Source organism: Bos mutus, chromosome 24, assembly GCF_027580195.1.
Source record: "Bos mutus isolate GX-2022 chromosome 24, NWIPB_WYAK_1.1, whole genome shotgun sequence".
NCBI classification, from domain to species: domain Eukaryota; kingdom Metazoa; phylum Chordata; class Mammalia; order Artiodactyla; family Bovidae; genus Bos; species Bos mutus.
This window is the reverse complement of record NC_091640.1, coordinates 49,537,566-49,556,415: the sequence shown is the minus strand read 5'-3', so window position 1 is coordinate 49,556,415 and position 18,850 is coordinate 49,537,566. Positions and strand designations below refer to the sequence as shown.

At 41.5% G+C, this 18,850-nt stretch overlaps 2 protein-coding genes and 2 non-coding genes across 6 annotated transcripts in view; 2 read left to right on the top strand and 2 right to left on the bottom strand.

Annotated features, from left to right (window-relative positions):
• Nucleotides 1-2,535, top strand: part of MYO5B (myosin VB) — a 335,169-nt gene extending 332,634 nt beyond the window's left edge. The window contains 1 exon segment of the mRNA XM_070361628.1: nucleotides 1,307-2,535. Within this exon segment, the coding sequence (XP_070217729.1) occupies nucleotides 1,307-1,459 (153 nt within the window). The 3' untranslated portion in view covers nucleotides 1,460-2,535.
• Nucleotides 2,536-13,478: 10,943 nt separating this feature from the next.
• LOC138985491 (small Cajal body-specific RNA 18) lies at nucleotides 13,479-13,561 on the bottom strand. Its single transcript, XR_011462554.1, has one exon. It is a non-coding gene; the product is annotated as a small Cajal body-specific RNA 18 (non-coding RNA).
• A 67-nt stretch (nucleotides 13,562-13,628) lies between these two features.
• On the bottom strand, nucleotides 13,629-13,771 carry LOC138985492 (small Cajal body-specific RNA 17). The gene has a single exon (XR_011462555.1). It is a non-coding gene; the product is annotated as a small Cajal body-specific RNA 17 (non-coding RNA).
• A 540-nt stretch (nucleotides 13,772-14,311) lies between these two features.
• Nucleotides 14,312-18,850, top strand: part of ACAA2 (acetyl-CoA acyltransferase 2) — a 34,916-nt gene continuing 30,377 nt past the window's right edge. For 2 of the 3 annotated variants that reach the window (XM_070362054.1, XM_070362052.1), the window contains exon 1: nucleotides 14,312-14,464. In XM_070362054.1, coding sequence (XP_070218155.1) covers nucleotides 14,449-14,464 — 16 coding nt within the window. In that variant the 5' untranslated portion in view covers nucleotides 14,312-14,448. Of the gene's footprint in view, nucleotides 14,465-14,582; nucleotides 15,004-18,850 lie in introns of those variants that run through there. The other variant, XM_070362053.1, reaches the window with a different exon arrangement.

The following is an 18,850-nucleotide window of genomic DNA, read 5'->3' as shown; positions in this document are numbered from 1 at the left end:
TCCTGCTGTTCTTTGGATTCTTTGTCATTGGGGTTTGATACTTTGACATAATGTGTCTCAGTGACTCTTTTTGAGTTTATTCTGCTAGTTTGTTGAGCTTCTTGGAAATATATCTTTCATCAGATTTGGGAATGTCGTCACTATTTCTTCAAATAGTTTGCTATCCCTTTCTCTCTTTCCTTTTTCTGGGACTCCTGTGATGTATATTTTGGTCCACTTTATGGTGTCCCACAGGTCCCTCAGTCTCTGTCCACTTTTATTCATTCTGTTTTCTCTCCCCTCCTCAAACTGGAAAATTCCATCTGCTCTGTTTTCAAGTTTACTGGTCATTTCTTCTGCCTATTCAAGTCTTCTGTTAGACCCCTTTAGTAAAATGAACAATTCCATTTTAGTTATTATACTTTCCCTAAAATATCTAGCTCCAAATAGAGGGTGAGAGGGGAGGGGCTCTGTCCCCTTTATATCTTCCAACTGATGTCATAAAGGAAGCCACTGTATCCCAAGAGAACCAAAAGCAAGGCAGACATCTGTGCCAGTCCTTCAGGGAACTACCAGACCAACCAGAGCGCACAGCCCCAGAGCTTCGGAAGGCAAGGTCTCCCTGCCTGCCCGGGCACCAGCCAGCTGCTCCAGGACTGGGGGTTGCTGTCCCTGCAACTGCAGTGTGTTTGGAGAATGGGGGATGGCAGCCAATGCACATTGCTCTCTCAGCAAAGATCTCCAGGCTCTCCTTTATCAGGCACTTTCCTGGTTGTTTTAAGCATCCAGCCAGGTTCCAGAGTTATAAGACAGTTGATGCCAGTCTCTTTTTCTAGCTCAGTGGTAGCTTCAGTGGAGGGACTGACCCCTGGAGGTTCCTGTTACGTCATTTTGTGCAATATCACTCTCCCTTTTCCTTTTTAGAGATGAGGAAACTGAGGCAGAGGAAGGTTCAGGAACTCGCGCAAGGTGGTGCCAGGATTAGAGCTCAGGTTAACTGCCTCCAGAGCCCATGTCCTCAGCCCTTTCACCATACCGCCTCTCCACGTGATTTGCAGCTGAAATGTATTTTTCTATTCTCCCTTAGATGGAACAATTTTAAAAGAATGCTAGAACTGGAGAAACTAATGTCATCTGATCTCCAAACAGGCCTAAACCAAAGCCTTTCTCCCTCCAAATACCTCAGGGAGAGGGAGACCACATTCTCCTGAAGTCCTGCCTAGTTATTGTAACAGGAATATTCTTGTGATTCATTTTTGTGAATTCACCAAAACTGGCTCTTTTTAGACATAGGCAGTGTTTTACATGGTCTTATCCTTCCCCGCAGGCACAACTGCAAGATCGGAATGACCCTCAGCAGCTGCTATTAGACTTCAAGCACATGTTTCCTGTTTTGTTCCCGTTTAATCCATCTTCTCTGACCATGGACTCAATCCACATCCCAGCATGTCTCAATCTGGAGTTCCTCAACGAAGTCTGAAAATGCACATGCCAGAGCTCGATTGCCAGTGAGAGCATGAAGGAAGTACATAGGACAGTGAAGTGAATTTAAGAATCTGTTAAAATCTGTAAAAGGAGATCAGATCAAAGTTTGAGAGCCTGTGCAGAGTGAACTATACAGAATAAGACACATCTGTCATTATATTTTGTACCTACTGCTCAGAATAAAAACACTTGAAATATGGAAGATTTTTTTAAAGTATGATTTCGGTCTAAACAAATTCATATCATAATCCATAGCCACCAAGCAGTCCCCATGGCCATATAAAAGGTGCCAGTCTATACAATAGAAACTGCCTAGTTTTGATCTTTGGACATAATGAGAATTTCCAAAGTAAGATGACATTAAAAATAATGTAAGTCACATAAACTGCCTTCAGAGGGCTTTTAACAAATCATGGTATTGTTAAGCATGATACTGTCAAGCCCGATACTGTCATATAGCAAGTGACATTTCCCCACATCAACACACTACAGGTGTGGATGGGTTTATGAGGAGATGTTTTGAGGACAAACATATAGACCTGGGCCTTGTGAAGTTTCCTGAAGATAATTTTAATGCCTAGTGATGCAGACAATGGTATAATTGACCTCCAGACTAAACAGTTTGATTATTGGTTTCTGAAGTAAAATTAGAAGACTTGGTCCCTAATATACTCAGACCTATTTGTGTGGTCATGAATTTATGGAGTAATTGTGCTAAAAATGCTACAGTTCCAAACATAAAATGTAAGCAAATCAATACTATTATTTCCAATGCTAGTCCATGCACTTCCTGAGTCAACAAAACTTTCAAAAAAATCAATATAATCTAAATGTTAGAAAATAGTAACAAGTCTTATTTTATTAGATTAAAAATCAAACAAGTCAGTATAAAAGCATTTAATCCCTTAATGCCATTATACCTCCAATGAGAGGTATAATTACGTATTATGTAATGCTCCTAGTAAGGAAAGCAAACTTCATCTTGACAATGTGACAAATTGAAAAGCCTTTTTTAAAAATCAGTTCAGGTATTATTAAATTATTATCCAAAAGTTTTGGGTGCTTGTGTGTGTATGTGTATGTGTTTTTTTTTTTGTTTTTTTTTTTAAGAGAATAGCTTATGTCAACTTTCCCTTTTTAGGTTATTTTCAACATTTTTCAAAATTACTACAAAAAATTGTAAATATCTCTGCTTTAAAATAAGGATAAAAAAAAGAGTATTCAATGATAATATTACAACAGATTTTATGTGTTTACTGCTGGTTTCTTCAACAGCAGACATTCAATTAGAAAATCCTAAGTTTTTACTATTTTTTCGTATTTCTGGTAGATAACTACACTCCTTCCATGACAGGAACAGATGGTGTTTGCAAATCGTAGAAGAGCCTCTGTGCTGCATTAAGAAGATAAAATTTCTCCACAAAGTACAAGTAGAACCCACACACCCCACCACCTTTTTACTCAGCCTTTCAACTTAAAAGGCTCTTAGAAATACAACACACTCCGAGCACTAAAGAGTCCTGTGTGCGGAGCCCTCACAGCTTGGCTTCCTTGTAATTCTCCTCACCCCGTGGGCGGAAGAGGCACCACACTCGGACGAAGACCACTGCCCAGAAGGTCCCAGCCTGTGTCGTCAACATGACCTCCACACTGAACATCAGCCTCCTCTCGGGTGTCCACACAGAGTTGTGCCTTCCCCTCCCCCCCAGATAAAGTCACACGATACGACAACCCGGACCCACACTCTTCAGCCCACATGGTGACTACATTTGGAAGACCAGTCTAAACCAACTGGGTCTATGGCTACCTCTTTTTAAAGTTGTTTATTATGTATAATTTGCTTTTTACTGCATTTTAGCTTAAAACTTAGTTTCATGTAGGGCCTATTCTTAACCTTCTAGAGAAAATGAAATGCCTCATTAGAGTGGTAAGGCATTTGAAAAGCAGTGATTCCTTAAAAGCAACAGCTTCCCTGTCCTTGAATGTGTTGTATTAGTTGCTCAGTCACGTCTGACTCTTTGTGACCCCATGGACTATATAGCCCTCTAGGTTCCTCTGTCCATGGAATTCTCCAGGCAAGAATATTGGAGTGGGTAGCCATTCCCTTCTCCAGGGGATCTTCCTGACCCAGGGACCAAAGCCAGGTCTTAGCTCAGCTGGTAAAGAATCTGCAGCAATGCAGGAGACCCTGGTTTGATTCCTGGGTCAGGAAGATCCCCTGGAGAAAGGGATAGGCTACCCACTCCAGTATCCTTGGGCTTCCCTGGTGGCTCAGATGGTAAAGAATCCGCCTGCAATGAGGAAGACCTGGGCTTGATATCCTGGAGAAGGGAACAGCTAACCACCCCAGTATTATGGCCTGGAGAATTCCATGGAGAGAGGAGCCTAGCAGGCTACAGTCCATGGGGTCGCAAAGAGTTGGACAGGACTGAGTGACTTTCCCTTTCTTTCTTTCCTGCAGGGCAGGCAGATTCTTTACCATGTGAGCCGCCAGGGAAGCCCTTAAGTGCTTATGCTCGCATCTCTCCATCCCTCTGGGTCACTACCTTTGCTGCCACTGCCAGTGATATGACAGACCTATCAGTGGCTAGTCATTGGGCGCCAAGCACCCACGGAATAAAACCTTGGCCAGTAGAATAAATGGGGTGGGGGAACTTATGACCACTTCCCTACTAAGCCTAAGAAACGGTAGATTGAGTTCTCTTCCAAAGGTAAAGATATTTCACTGGAGCTGCAGTTTGTATATATTTAATGACTCAGTAGGTGAAGAATCTGCCTGCAGTGCAGGAGACACAGGAGATGTGGGTTTGATCCGTGGGTTGGGAAGATCCCCTGGAGGAGGAAACAGCAACCCACTCCAGTATTCTTGCCCGAAAAATCCCATGGACAGAGGAACCTGGCGAGCTACAGTCCATAAGGTCACAAAGAGTCAGACACAACTGAGCAACTAGGAAAAAAAAAAAGCAGTATTTTTACAGACACAGTAAAAGAATACATTAATTGCTTACTTAATGTTCAGGTCTGCCCTATTTAACATAACAGACTGGAAGAAGCATCATCTTTAGTTAGCATTTTTCTTAAGTCAGTTCAACACATTTTCCAACTTCTTGAAATCAATGACTTTTAATTTAAATAATCCAACATAAAGGTTTGAATTCTATGCCAGATCTGTCTTTGTATTTTAGTATTTAAAATTTAGTTGACACTTTTCTCACTACGTGCCTTCAGCAGTTACTAAGATAACTGACATCAACTGTCTGAAATAAGTGTTGCTGTGGAAAGAATTTCATGTTCAACATAACTTTCTGGTGGTGTTTTTGTTCTGTCTTTTGAAACATGAAAAGCATTTTAAAGATTACTTAAGAATCAAATATTTATATATCAAACAATTCATGTTTTAAGTATTAACTGGATCTATCAGTTTCCTAAGAGTAATGTGTGTTGTGTGCATATTAATAATTGTTGCTGAAGCTGACAAACATATCACCCACATGTATTCTCCACGAGCCGTCACAGCCACTGTTAGACTTAACGGTACCCAGCAACCAGGTCAGACCCAAAGGAAAATAGGGTTTATCCTCCTTTTTATGAAGCATGTCAACAAGAGTTTTTTCTTTGATTTTCCGATGCTACATTTTAAAGTTTTTGTAAAAACAAAAGAGACAAAACTAAAAACTTGGAAAACTTAGAAAAAATTAACACCGTTACTATCAATTCATCAAATACTTAACAGCCTCATTTAACCCATTACGAAAACAGTAACCAATAAATTAAAATCCACTTCTTTAACATATAGTAAGTTTAATTGCTTTCATACATTTGACCTAATTCTAAGGAAGCAAGGGATTCGTAAGCTGAAACACTTGTGTGATGCCAAATGACTAAACAGTTACTAAAGTGTGACAGCATGGGGCAGGACACTAGTTTTTCCTCATAGAATGTTTCTCGCAGTTTCTCATTTGCTGCACGAGCCAAACAGCCATAATTCACTCTTTGTACACACTGGTGCCATAGAGAATTAGCGTATAGAAAATTAGAGGTTGATGCCAATGCCAATAAAACGTAGGCCTTTTTTTCTTATTATATAGGTCATTAGATACTAAAGATTGTTTTTCCCCCCAAAATTTCCAATTATAATAAAGAGGGTCAATCAAAAATGAGTTTAAACTGCTTTCTAAAGTGATATAGTGTCAGAATAATCCAGATTTGAATATAACATTTTGTCACCAACTGATGCTTAAAGGACTGTTTTACTGAGGCGTTCACATCATATTGAGAGGTGAATCTAACAGTGGAGAAGAAATATGACTAATAAAAATATTTTTCCATTTTGAACAAATCTGTAAACTACACCTTTGTTTATAAAAATTGCTTGTATTAGTCACTGTAATATTCAGCTGTGGATAAAAATCTGTGGAAATAAATACTATTGAATAAGGTGGTATGACAAATTTAAATGAAATTTAAAACTAATTGCACATTGGCTGAAAAGTTTATTTTTAATGCTTTCTTAAGAAATTTTATTCAGGGGTCTATATTTCAAACATGCATCGTGATCATTGAAACCAGAGGTTGGCAAGCTGCAGCCTGCAAGTTGCAGGTAGAAGGAAACTCCCTATAAAATAAGACTGAGTTAGTTTAAACAAGGCAGTTTGGGTGCAGTGGATCAATGGAATAAAACAGAGAGCTCAGAGATAGACTCATATGTATAGCTTTGTATATGGCAAAGATGTCATTACAAATCAGTGGGTACAATATAAGATCTGTATGGAGTAACTTACAGAAGTGAAAAACATTAACAATGACATTAAAATACTGGAAAAGATTTCAGGTAAGAAAACTCCATACTACAGAAATGTCAATTGTCCCCAAGTTGGTCTACAGATTAAAAACAATCTCACTACGGTTTTGGGGGAACCAAACTTGGGTCTGCTGGCCTGCACACAGTAAAACCAACCTGCCAACACCAGGTGGTGGTGAAGGAAAGGGCTGTGTAACACAGGGCCAAGAAGGAGTATGGGCAGCTAATGTTCAAAAGACCTGACTCTGGCTGAACTTCAGGGAAATGTTTTTAAAGACAGAGTGAGGCACAGGGTTGCCGAGTGCCTGATTAGCTCCAAAACATTTTTCTGACGTCACCTGATGTTGGTGGGGAGTCAACATCACCAACTTTCTGATTCCAACCAGTCTGGGGTCTCCTGCTTGTGGTCAACAGGCAGTTGACGTCTTTCACCAGGTGGGGGTTTCAGTATCTGCAAAACAGCTCAAGGATATGGCTCAGAATATTACTTACAGCACTTAAGAAGGAACTAAAGGTCCTTGACTTTTTTATGGCTAAACCATTATTACTTTCTCTTAACTGTTTTCCTATATTTCTGCATTTTCTCACTTCTGTGATTAAATTTGCTCTTTGAAACTCAGGGAGGGCCAAGGACGCTAAAGTTTTTTTATTTTTTACCAACAAGTGGTAGGTGAAGGACATGGTGGGTGGGGTCTATCCAGGGGAGGCCCCATAGGGTCCTGCTCAGTTAAACCTATGAACCTAGATTTAACTAAGTTTATACAGGTATACCTGGGAAATGTTGGTTGTTCAGTTCAAGACCATTGCAATAAAATGAATATCACAAGTAACCCAAATTTTTTGGTTTCATAGTACATATAAGTTATTTTTCCACTATACTGAAGTGTGCAAAGATCACTGATCACAGATCACCATAACATGATAATCTTGAAAAAGCTTGAAATATTACAAGAATTACTAAAATGTGATGCAGAGACAAAAAGTGAGCAAATGCTGTTGGAAAAAATGGCACCAGCAGACTTGCTCCAAGCAGAGTTGCCACAAACTCAATTTAAAAAAGAAAATGAAACAACAACAACAAAAAAAAAACAATAAAGTGAAGAGAGTATAATGAAGTATATCTGTATTACCAAATGAACTTCTAAGGCTTGGTAAGGCTACAGAAACTGCAAGTAACTTTCAAACAGGTAGAGGAACAAAGACAAATACACTTGACCCTTGAGTAAGGGGTAGGAGAGCCCACCCTCCATGCAGTCAAATTACATCCTCTGAATGTAATTCATAGACAGCTCTACACATACTGAGTTCCTCCATATCCGAGGTTCCAACCAATCTCTGCTCGTGTAGTACAGTAGTATTTACTATTGAAACAAATCTGCAAATCAACCCGTGCAGTTCAAACACATGCTGTTCAAGGGCCAGCTGGATATATATCCTTCACTTAAGTTTGTGATAGTATCTTAAGCTATCTGGAACACATCTAGACCTGGGGTAAACTTAAATTCGGCAAATCAGTGTCTGTATTATTCTCTGTCTATATTTATTTCTGATGTACTTGTTTAGCAACTTAAACTTTCAGTAGGGTAGGTATCTGTTATAAGGACAAAACCACATCCAAGGTTATAACTGCCTCTTTTTTAAAAAATTTATTTTTTAATTGAAGGATAATTGCTTTACAGAATTTTGTTGTTTTCTGTCAAACCTCAACATGAATCAGCCATAGGTATACATATGTCCCCTCCCTCTACAGCCTCCCTCCCATCTCCCTCCCCATCCCACCCCTCTAGGTTGATAAGACAGAGCCCCTGTTTGGGCCCCCTGAGACATACAGCAAATTCCCATTGGCTATCTATTTTACATATGGTAATGTAAGTTTCCATGTTACTCTCTCCATACAGTTCACCCTCTCCTCCCCATAGCTGTCTCTTAACAAAATTTGAAGTTATCACCAAAAGCAGTTAGACTAACAATGAGCACATACATGACCTTCCCAGCTTCTCAAGATTAGTAAACGCAGCTGTCTCATTCATTCAAATTCAAGGCCCTCCATACCCTTCAGTTCTGAATCCATGGACTCATTCAACCTCAATCTAAAAATTTTTTTGCCAGAAAGTTCCACAAAGTAAGACTTGAATTTTTCATGCACCAGCAACTATTTACATAGAATTTACTTTGTATTAGGTACTATAGCTAATACAGAGACTTCTTAATGTATGTATATGGGAGAATGTGCATAGGTTATACGCATATATGCAAATACTACTTTATGTAAAGGACTTGATTTAGGTGTCGGTCTAGAACCAATCCCCTAAGATACTGAGGGGTCACTGTACTCATCTGTTAACACAGTCCCAGCTCCTACCAACTGTACCAGCTTTCCCAGTCTCTGCTAATGAAACTTCTAAAAGCAGTGCTGTTCAAAACTACCATCAATTTGGGGTATTATAGGAAAATCCCATGGACGGAGGAACCTGGTAGGCTGCAGTCCATGGGGTCGCACAGTTGGACACGACTGAAACGACTTAGCAGCAGCAGCAGCAGGAAGTTTAAGTACAGCAAAATTATCCACATAATGTAGAAGACAGAGCTGAGGCCAGTTATTTCTGAAATCCTAATGAAATCTTAACATGCAAATTCAAGATTTATAATTGATTCACTGATTTCCAGTTTTACACTAATGCTACTCTTTTTCTTTACAAAAAAATAATTACAGAAAGACATGATAATAGGCTATTTCTAAAAATATAAAGCTAAATGTCTTACAACAGTAACTTTACATCACATATCTAGATTTTTAAAATTATAAAATACCTAATTTTGATATAGATATTTAGTATTGTACTATATGGCCCAGTGGCTCAGACAGTAAGGCGTCTGTCTACAATGTGGGAGACCCGGGTTTGATCCCTGGGTTGGGAAGATCCCCTGGAGAAGGAAATGGCAATCCACTCCAGGGCTATTGCCTGGAAAATCCCATGGACAGAGGAGCCTGGTAGGCTACAGTCCATGGGGTTGCAAAGAGTCAGACACGACTGAGTGACTTCACTTCTATATAGATATATAGATATGGTTAAAAATGAAAAGAACTAAATGGAATTTCAGGTAATTTTTCAGCTTCCTTGAAAGATACTTTTCCTCTCAATTTTTATTTTGAAAGTTAAACAGCTATAGAAGAATTGTAAAAATAGAACAATGAACAACCATGTAGTCTACCTTTATGTTCCCTAATTAGTAACATTTCACCGTGTTTGCTGTCTTCGCCAGTGTATCTGTATGCAGGTTTTTTTTTTTTTTCCTCCAGTCAATTGGTAATTAGTTTTGGCACCATGACTCTTCACCTTTAATATTTCGGTGTGCATCTCCTTAGAACAAAGGACAATCTCTGCCCTATCTACAGTATAATTAACATAATCAGGAAAAGTAAAGTCAATACCACCTCATGAAATTCACAGACCATTCCTCCCCAACTGTCCCAATTCTGTTCTTTAGCGTTGTTTTGAATCCGGTTTCCAAAAAGACCCCACATTACACTTAATTGTCACATCTCAACTCCTGTTCATCTAGTACCATTCCTGGCCTTTTTTGTTTTTCACAACACTGACATTTTAAGAGTTCAAGTCAGTTATTTAGCAAAATGTCCCTCAATTGGATTTGTATGATCGTTTCCTTACGATCAGATTTGTCAGACGTTTTTTTGGAGAAATCCTACGTGAGTTTGTGTCCTTCTCAGTGCATCTCAGTACATGATGTCAGTTTGTCCCATTAATGGCAACATTAAGCTTCGTCATTTGGTCAAGGTAATACCCACAAGATTTCTCTAGTGTATGGATAACTTTTCCTCTTCATGATACTCTGCTGCTGCTGCTGCTACTGCTAAGTCGCTTCAGTCGTGTCCAACTCTGTGCGACCCTATAGATGGCAGGCTACCAGGCTCCCCTGTCCCTGGGATTCTCCAGGCAAGAACACTAGAGTGGGTTGCCATTTCCTTCTCCAATGCATGAAAGTGAAAAGTGAAGTTGCTCAGTCATGTCTGACTCTTCTCGACCCCATGGCCTGCAGCCCACCAGGCTCCTCCATCCATGGGATTTACCAAGCAAGAGTACTGGAGTAGGGTGCCATTGCCTTCTCCACATGATACTCTAAGATTGTGTAAATATCTTTACATAGATTTTCATGTTTTTATATATGTAAACCTTTGTACTCAATGGTTTTCAAGTACACCCATTTTCATGACATGTTTAATTACAGAAAACTTAGAAATTTCTATTTGGAAAGACTTGCTGCAAGCAATCTTTAAGATATTAAGTGGGAAAGTGTGATACTCATGATGGCATTTTAACTTTTCTCAATAAATATAAGAGCGCCAGACTGAATAGAACCTGCCTTTTTCTCTTATTGAAGAACACTAATACCTTTATCAATAGTTCTAGAGAACAAGAATTTATTTTGCATTTGGACTAGTAGAAAGTTTTAATGGAAAAACACATAACTTTTCAAGATCTGTTTATTTCCTCCACTGTTGTATCTCACACTTAACACAATTAACTGCACATGTTTTCTGATTTTTTTTTTTTTTTTTGTATTACAAAACATATTTGACTGGCTGAAGTTCAGAGTGCCAACTTATGATAAGCATGTTGGTTTTGGCTCACCTAATGAATTCCATTTGATTTCTATTTTATTATGAGTAACTAGCTGGCAAACATAAGTTCTAATGCTTTAAGGTATTCATTATATATATGCATCTAGAATGGTATCAGCTCTGTACTATCCTTGGAAGAATTAAGAAAATGGTCCTTTGAATCACTTTCTGTAGGCGCCATAGTTGATAAAGGCGAGCATCTAGTTATGACCCATTGCCTCACTTCTCCACCCACCTTTCTCTGCCAAAAAAAGCAAATAAATCTTCTAACTCAAGTCACCAAATACAAATATGTTACCTTTACCAAGGTTTCAACTACTTTATTTCTTCCACCAAGGAAGATTAATTTAGCATTCACCTCCTTTCCTGTTTTCTATAACATATGCCTTAGCTAACTCTTTTCCTACCCCCCACTTCTATGTTCCAAATGCCATAAGCCCTGGACAAAGAACACAGGCTTGGGCTTCTGAGAATCAAGAGTTCAAACTTCAAATTCAGCAATTTTCTAGATTTGAGGCTTTGGCAAATTACTTGGTTTCTCTGGGTCTAAGCTTCCTCATTTATAAAATAAGGAGTAACTCCTACCTATTTTATGGGGTTGCAAAATGTCCCTTAATTTGGGTTTGTCTGATGTTGTATGAATTGTATGTTATTCTGTTTTACATAACAGTAATCTTGAGAAACCCATATGCAGCTCAGGAAGCAACAGTTAGCACTGGACATGGAACAACAGACTGGTTCCAAATAGGAAAAGGAGTACGTCAAGGCTGTATATTGTCACCCTGCTTATTTAACTTATATGCAGAGTACATCATGAGAAACGCTGGACTGGAAGAAGCACAATCAAGATTGCCGGGAGAAACATCAATAACCTCGGATATGCAGATGACACCACCCTTATGGCAGAAAGTGAAGAGGAACTAAAAAGCCTCTTGATGAAAGTGAAAGTGGAGAGTGAAAAAGTTGGCTTAAAGCTCAACATTCAGAAAACGAAGATCATGGCATCTGGTCCCATCACTGCATGGCAAATAGATGGGGAAACAGTGGAAACAGTGTACAGATTTTATATTTTTTGGGCTCCAAAATCACTGCAGATGGTGACTGCAGCCATGAAATTAAAAGACACTTACTCCTTGGAAGGAAAGTTATGACCAACCTAGATAGCATATTCAAAAGCACGGACATTACTTTGCCAACAAAGGTCCGTCTAGTCAAGGCTATGGTTTTTCCAGTGGTCATGTATGGATGTGAAAGTTGGACTGTGAAGAAAGCTGAGCACTGAAGAATTGATGCTTTTGAAGTGTGGTGTTGGAGAAGACTCTTGAGGGTCCCTTGGACTGCAAGGAGATCCAACCAGTCCATTCTGAAGGAGATCAGCCCTGGAATTTCTTTGGAAGGAATGATGCGAAAGCTGAAACTCCAGTACTTTGGCCACCTCATGCGAAGAGTTGACTCATTGGAAAAGACTCTGATGCTGGGAGAGATTGGGAGCAGGAGGAGAAGGGGACAACAGAGGATGAGATGGCTGGATGGCATCACCAACTGGATGGACGTGAGTCTGGGAGTTGGTGATGGACAGGGAGGCCTGGCGTGCTTCAGTTCATGGGGTCGCAAAGAGTCAGACACAACTGAGCGACTGAACTGAATTGAACTGAACTGAATTCCAAAGATGGGAGCTTTTATTTTACTATCATTCATCATCCAGAATATGGAGATGAAAAAAATATCATCAGGTATGTGAGAGGCTTTGATCTATTCGAAGTCCAAATTCCACTGACTATATACACCTGCTGTGAAAAACCAATATACATATTATCTAAAGTTTTTAAAGCGAATTTAAAGTTAGCAGCCTTGGAATCTGCATATTGAATTAACAATTGTCAATTTCCTGGATTTGTTTAAATCAAAGCAACAGAAAAAAAGAATAAACCAGAGGGTCAAAGAACAGATGGTGAAGAAAGGGGAACAAAGGGAGCACAAAAGAGAAATGAAGGGATTTTCTGTAATGCTGGACATATTCTAATTACATTTTGAAAGCTGAGAGTAGTTTGGATTACAACAGTATAAGCACTTGTGAAACTCATCCAACTTGAAGATTCATACGTTTGACCATATGGTAATTCTGCCATAAAAGGAGTGTAAACATATACTCACCTTTAACGTGAGCCAAAGTACTCCTGAAGTGTACTAAGGCTGACAAAGAAAAAAAAAAAAAAAAAGGAAAGACGTGATACAGCAAACATGGCAAAGTGTTAATACTTGTAGAATACGGGTGATGAAAATACGGGTAGTTCACGTAGAAGTCTCTGCACTTTCCTGTAAGTTTCGAAGTTTTCTTAATAAAAACGTTGGGTTAAAAAAACAAAAAACAAAACAAAACAAAACAAAAATGAGAGGACCACGAACGCGTTTGAACACCAGGATTTGGGGTGGGGGTTCCCAGACAGCTCACAGAACACCTCAGAGCCTCCCACCACAGCTTCCCAACCACCGAACTAAGCCCGAGGCAGCGTGGCCCGCCCCCGAGCCCTGGCGCTGGGGGTCTGCCGCCCGCGTCGCCCCCTGCTCGCCCGGTCTCAGTCCGTTCTCAGAACACGCTCCATCACCTAGTTCCCAGAACTCAGATTGCGCAGTGGTCACGTCATCATCGACCAGGGCTTGCAGGGACCACCCTAACGTTACCCAAATCTTAGCCTAACTGCCTCCCCCTAACCTCCCAGCCCCCGGGTCCCTGGCCCCATTTCGCCTGACATGTTTTCATAATCCTCTCAGGCTCCGGGCCAGCGGCGCCGTCAGCCATGGGGCCCGATCATATAAGGAAAATACTGCGGCCTCATCCGGGGGCTGCATCGTGGACCCGGGGGCGACCCTGTCCCCTACGCCACTCGCTACACCCCACAGCTGCTAACCTCCCTGCCCCGCTTCTCGCGCCCGGGCCTCCCGGGCGGGTCCAGCCGCCTCGGCCTCCCCTGGGCTGCTCTGCGCAGCCGCCCAACCCGCCTGCCAGCGCGGCTCAGCCAATCCCCTCCCACTCCGTCTTCCGTGTCCACCCGACTTCCGGCCGGGCTCGGCCGCCCCAGACCTTCCTCAAACCCTTTCCGCCCTTTTGGCAGCCCAGTCACACTTTTGGCCCCCGAGTCACACGTTGAAGAGAATCCGGGAGTGCGGAGGAGGGGAACCGCTAATTACCTTGGCGCGGGGAGGGGCTCCAAAGGCTAGGTTGGGCAGGGGAGAGTCAAAACAGAGGGAATCTCTAAAAACAGTGAGATGGGGGAAAGAATCCGCTCACGAGGAACGTTTTCCAGTGGGGAAGCCTGTCTCCTTTCAAGGTTTTTGGCACCATTGGTTCCCACCCGGTGTGGCCCCAGAGGGGCGACGCGGGGCCCAGAAGGGAGCGCTCGGACAGGCCCTCCAAAGTAGGGGAAAGGGCAGGGGCGTAGCCTCGCTGGCACCGCCCCGAGCACTTAAAGTCGGGCGTGGCGGGCGGGACCGCGGCGTCGCTGCCGAGGACCCGAACGCTGCCGCTCGCCTGCCCGCCGCCATGGCCCTGCTCCGAGGTGAGCGCCGCGGCCCCGCCTCTCGCGCCCCTTCGGGGGGCAGGGGAAGGACGTCGGGTGTCGGCGGGGAGTCGGGGTCTCTTTGGTTGTAAAAGCGGACTTGATTTAAAAAAAAAAAAAAACCAATCCGGAAGCATTGTTTGAGTTTAGGAGAAACCATACGTGCGAGGCGAAAGGCATTGCCCACCACGGTTTTGCTTGCTCCTGACCTCGAAGGTCCTTTCCCTTCTCCGCGCGGTAGTGACCCTCCTAGTTCGAGGTCAGCTGTTGGCAAGACCAGGGCGGGGCCCCCTAAGCGCGAGGCGACCTCGGGCGGAGGGGTGCCTTTCAGACGAGCTGGCGGCCCTCGGACCTGATCACAGGGTGGGCAAGGCTTGGAAGGAATGAAGATTCTCTTGGCGTCGTTGAGGAACCTCTGCCCGAATAACCTGCACCCGCCCCGCCTCCCGAGCCCCAATGCTTGATGGCGTTCTGTTGGAGAACCTGCTTAAGCCCGTTCCCTTCTCTTCTTTCTGACTCCTGAAAAGTGCCGTCCCGGAGTACGTAAATTCTGCCGTTACTTTTTTTTTTTTAGTATGTAAATTCCCTTTTCATAGCAAATGGTCGCAGTCAGTGGAATTTTCAAGACTATGACAACTTGTCTTTATGTGTCCTTTAAAGAACCTTCAGATGAGACTCATATATCAAGGCCTTGGGAAAGAAAACACTTGGTAGGATCTAAGAAGCGAGGTTCTGGTGGTCCAGGGCCCCAAGGGCTCTGTAAAGGTTTGATTCTGTGCTGGTTTGATTCTGGATTCTAAAGAAAGCAGCCTGCTACCTAGAAGAATAATGCGGTCTAGTTTCCAGTCTGTCCCCATTTCCTCAGGACTGTGAATCTGCCTGTGTAGCAAGGAGAGTTTAAGACCACTTAAGAGTCTTATGGCAGAGATCTAGGCAACATCAAATGATGGTTTTGCTTCGAGTGGGGGCAGTGGGATTGGGGAAAGGGGGGAGGGATGGTTTGAGATAGATTTGGAGGTGGATTTGACACAACTTGGTGATCGGTTGGAGTGGCAGGTCTGTGAGAAGGAAATGCCAAGAATGACTTCAGGTTTGAAGAACTGAGTTCATGATACTTATTAGGGAGTGAGGAAAATGGGAGAAGGGATAGACTTGGAAGAGAATATTGAGGTGCTCAAGTGCAGATACCAGGTAGACAGTTGGTTAGGGGGATCTGAAGCTCTGACAAGCCAAAATGACATGTGAACAGTTCCAGTGGAAAATAGATATTCTGAGGCAAAAAGATTTGTTAGTGCTCTTTCCAACTGAATTTCATACAGTAGCATGCTTATTTTTATTTTTTGATGGCGTATACAGGAGACCCAAATTATTTAACAGCTGCATTGTCATGAGCTGTCTTCCTTAAAAGGAAATCATGATTTTATTGATTTCTCTGTTTACTGTTTTATCAGTGATTCTTACCACTTTTAATACAAACTCCTTTGAAAATTTGATGAAAACTATGTAAGGAAAGAATGTGCATCAACACCTGCATGGAGGAAGTATGAAGTTTATCACTTTGGGACACCATTCACTATGATGTTAAAGTTAGTGATCATACTTTTATACGTTTCCCTGTTTTACAGTTGAGGACACTGATGTCCAGAAAGGTGGACTGGCTTATCTATAATGGTAGTTAGTGTTTTGGTTGTTATTGGTTAGTTAGAGGGCTTCCCTGCTGGCTCGGCAGTAAAGACACCGCCTGCAATGCAGGAGGTGTGGGTTCAATCCCTGGGTCAGGAAGATCCCCTGGAGAAGGAGATGGCATCCCACTCTGGTATTCTTGCCTGGGAAATCCCATGGCCCGAGGAGTCTGGTGGGCTGTGGTCCATGGGATTGTAAGAGTTGGACACAACTTAGCGACAAAACCACCATCACCACCAGGATACAGATGGACTCGTCTCTCAAGAAACATACTAAGTGCTTGCAGGACTATTGAGTAAGAGAGAAAGTTTGACTAATTCTTGTAAGGAAAAGGACACATTTAAGTGGGAACAAAATTGACTTTGGTAAAGATTGTCATTAATCAGATTTCTATCTTCAAGTAGAACCAGTACCCAGGTTTTTTACTAGCACCCATCCAAGGACTTGGTTGGAAGGTTGCCCCCAATAGTAATTCTCTTACTGTTACCTTAGCTTTGCTGGGAGTGTTTGTACAGCCTTGCAAAGCATGTTGGTGGGCTGCCAAATTAATCCTGCAACTGAAGCGGGTACAGAAGCAGCAGTTGTCCTTGCTAACTTTGTTTGCTGTCAGCAGTTGTTGTGATTAAATGAGTAAATATTTTCCTAACAATGTAATAGAAAAGAAGGCAGAATTCCTCTTTATTTTCTAGTGTTATTTTTTCCTCTACGGTCACATTTGCCACCTTGCCAGGCCCTTTCTTGGCATTTCTGACTCATTATGCCTTGGATTAATCTGTCTTTTCACTGTCTTTAGTGGAAATCTTTAGCCCCTGAATTTCCAAAGTCTTTTAAAATACATAGATGTTAGTCTGGTTAATGATTGTTAGGCTTTAGACCTTTTAACATGCACACAAAATTGACATCAGATCAGATATTAATAATTATTGCCATGGTATCCAGTTTATGAAATGGGGAAAAAAAAATCACACATACCAGATTTTTTAAAATAATTTTTTAAAATGCTTAATAGCATTTTCCCCATTCAAAATCATTGTATTAGTTCAGTGTTAGCCTTACTCCTGCTAACTTTACAGTCTGGGAGCACCAAGGAAACAGATGTGATGTAAGGAAAGGGGAAATTCTTGCTTTTGTTTTTGTTTTCACACACACACACACACACACTATTTTGTAGGTTTCTCATATTTTACCATTAGAACTTCCCACATGAAAATGCTTTCTTAGATTATGAAGTACAAGGAAGAAACCTATGAATGGAAATTTATGGAGAAGCAAAGGAAGTTTGCCTTCATTGTTTCTGAAAAGCCAGGGTTCATTCAAATCATTTCTGTGTATGTAATGTCATTTTTTCTGGTTTTTGAGATTTTCACATTCTCTTTAGTTTTGAGAAGTTTGGCAGTGCTGTGCCAGGATGAGTGTGTGCATGTGTTTTGCATGTATTCAATTTGGGGTTAACTGAGCTTGAATCTGTACATTTATCTTTTAGTTTTATAGAAAAGTTGAACACAAAGTACAGAGCATTCCCATACACTTAACTCATCCCACTCCATTATCCCCTATTATTAACAGCTTTCATTAATGTGGTATGTTTGTTACAGTTGATGAACCAATACTGGTACATTATTTTTAACTAAAGGTCATAGTTTACATTAAGTTTCATTTGTTGTGTTGTGTAGTCCTGTAGGTTTTGATAGATGTATAATGACATATATCTACCATTATAGTACCATAAAGAGTAGTTCTCTGCCCTAAAATTTCCCTGTGTTCTACCTGTTCATTTCTCCTTCCCTACAACCCCCAACCCCTGACAGCTGCTGGTCTTTTTACTGTCTCCATAATTTTGCCATTTCTAGGTGTTATATGCTGCTGCTGCTGCTAAGTCGCTTCAGTCATGTCTGACTCTGTGCGACCCCATAGACGGCAGCCCACCAGGTTCCCCTGTCCTTGGGATTCTCCAGGCAAGAACACTGGAGCGGGTTGCCATTTCCTTCTCCAGTGCATGAAAGTGAAAAGTGAAAGTGAAGTCGCACAGTCATGTCCGACTCTTCGCGACCCCATGGACTGCAGCCCACCAGGCTCCTCCATCCATGGGGTTTTCCAGGCAAGAGTTACCGGAGTGGGGTGCCATCACCTTCTCCGAGGTGTTATATAGTTGGAATCATATAGTGTGTTGTCTTTTCAGATTGGCTTGTTTCACCAGCAGTATGAGTTTAAGTTTCTTTCATGTCTTTTCATGACTTGATACCTCATATCTTTTTATTGCTGAATAATATTCCATTGTATGAATGTACCACAGCTTATCCATTCACCTACTGAAGACATTTGTGTGCAGGTTTTTGTGTGGACATGTTTTCAACTCATTGGGGTAAATACAAAGGAGTGTGATTACTGGATCATGTGAGTAGCATATGTTTAGTTTTAGGGTTGGAAGAAACTGCCACACTCTCTTCCAAAGTGGCTGTACCATTTTGCATTCCCAGAATCAGCGGGTGAACTTCTTTTGCTCCCTATCATCACCAATGTTTGGTGTTGGCAGTGTTTTGGATTTTAGTTGGGAGATGGAATCTCAGAGTTGTTTTAATTTTCAGTTGCCTAATAACACGATATCAAGCATTTTTTCATATGGTTATTTGACATTTGTATAGTATCTTTGATTAGCACATTTTTATGCATTTTTAGCTGGGTCATTAATTTCTTATTGAGTTT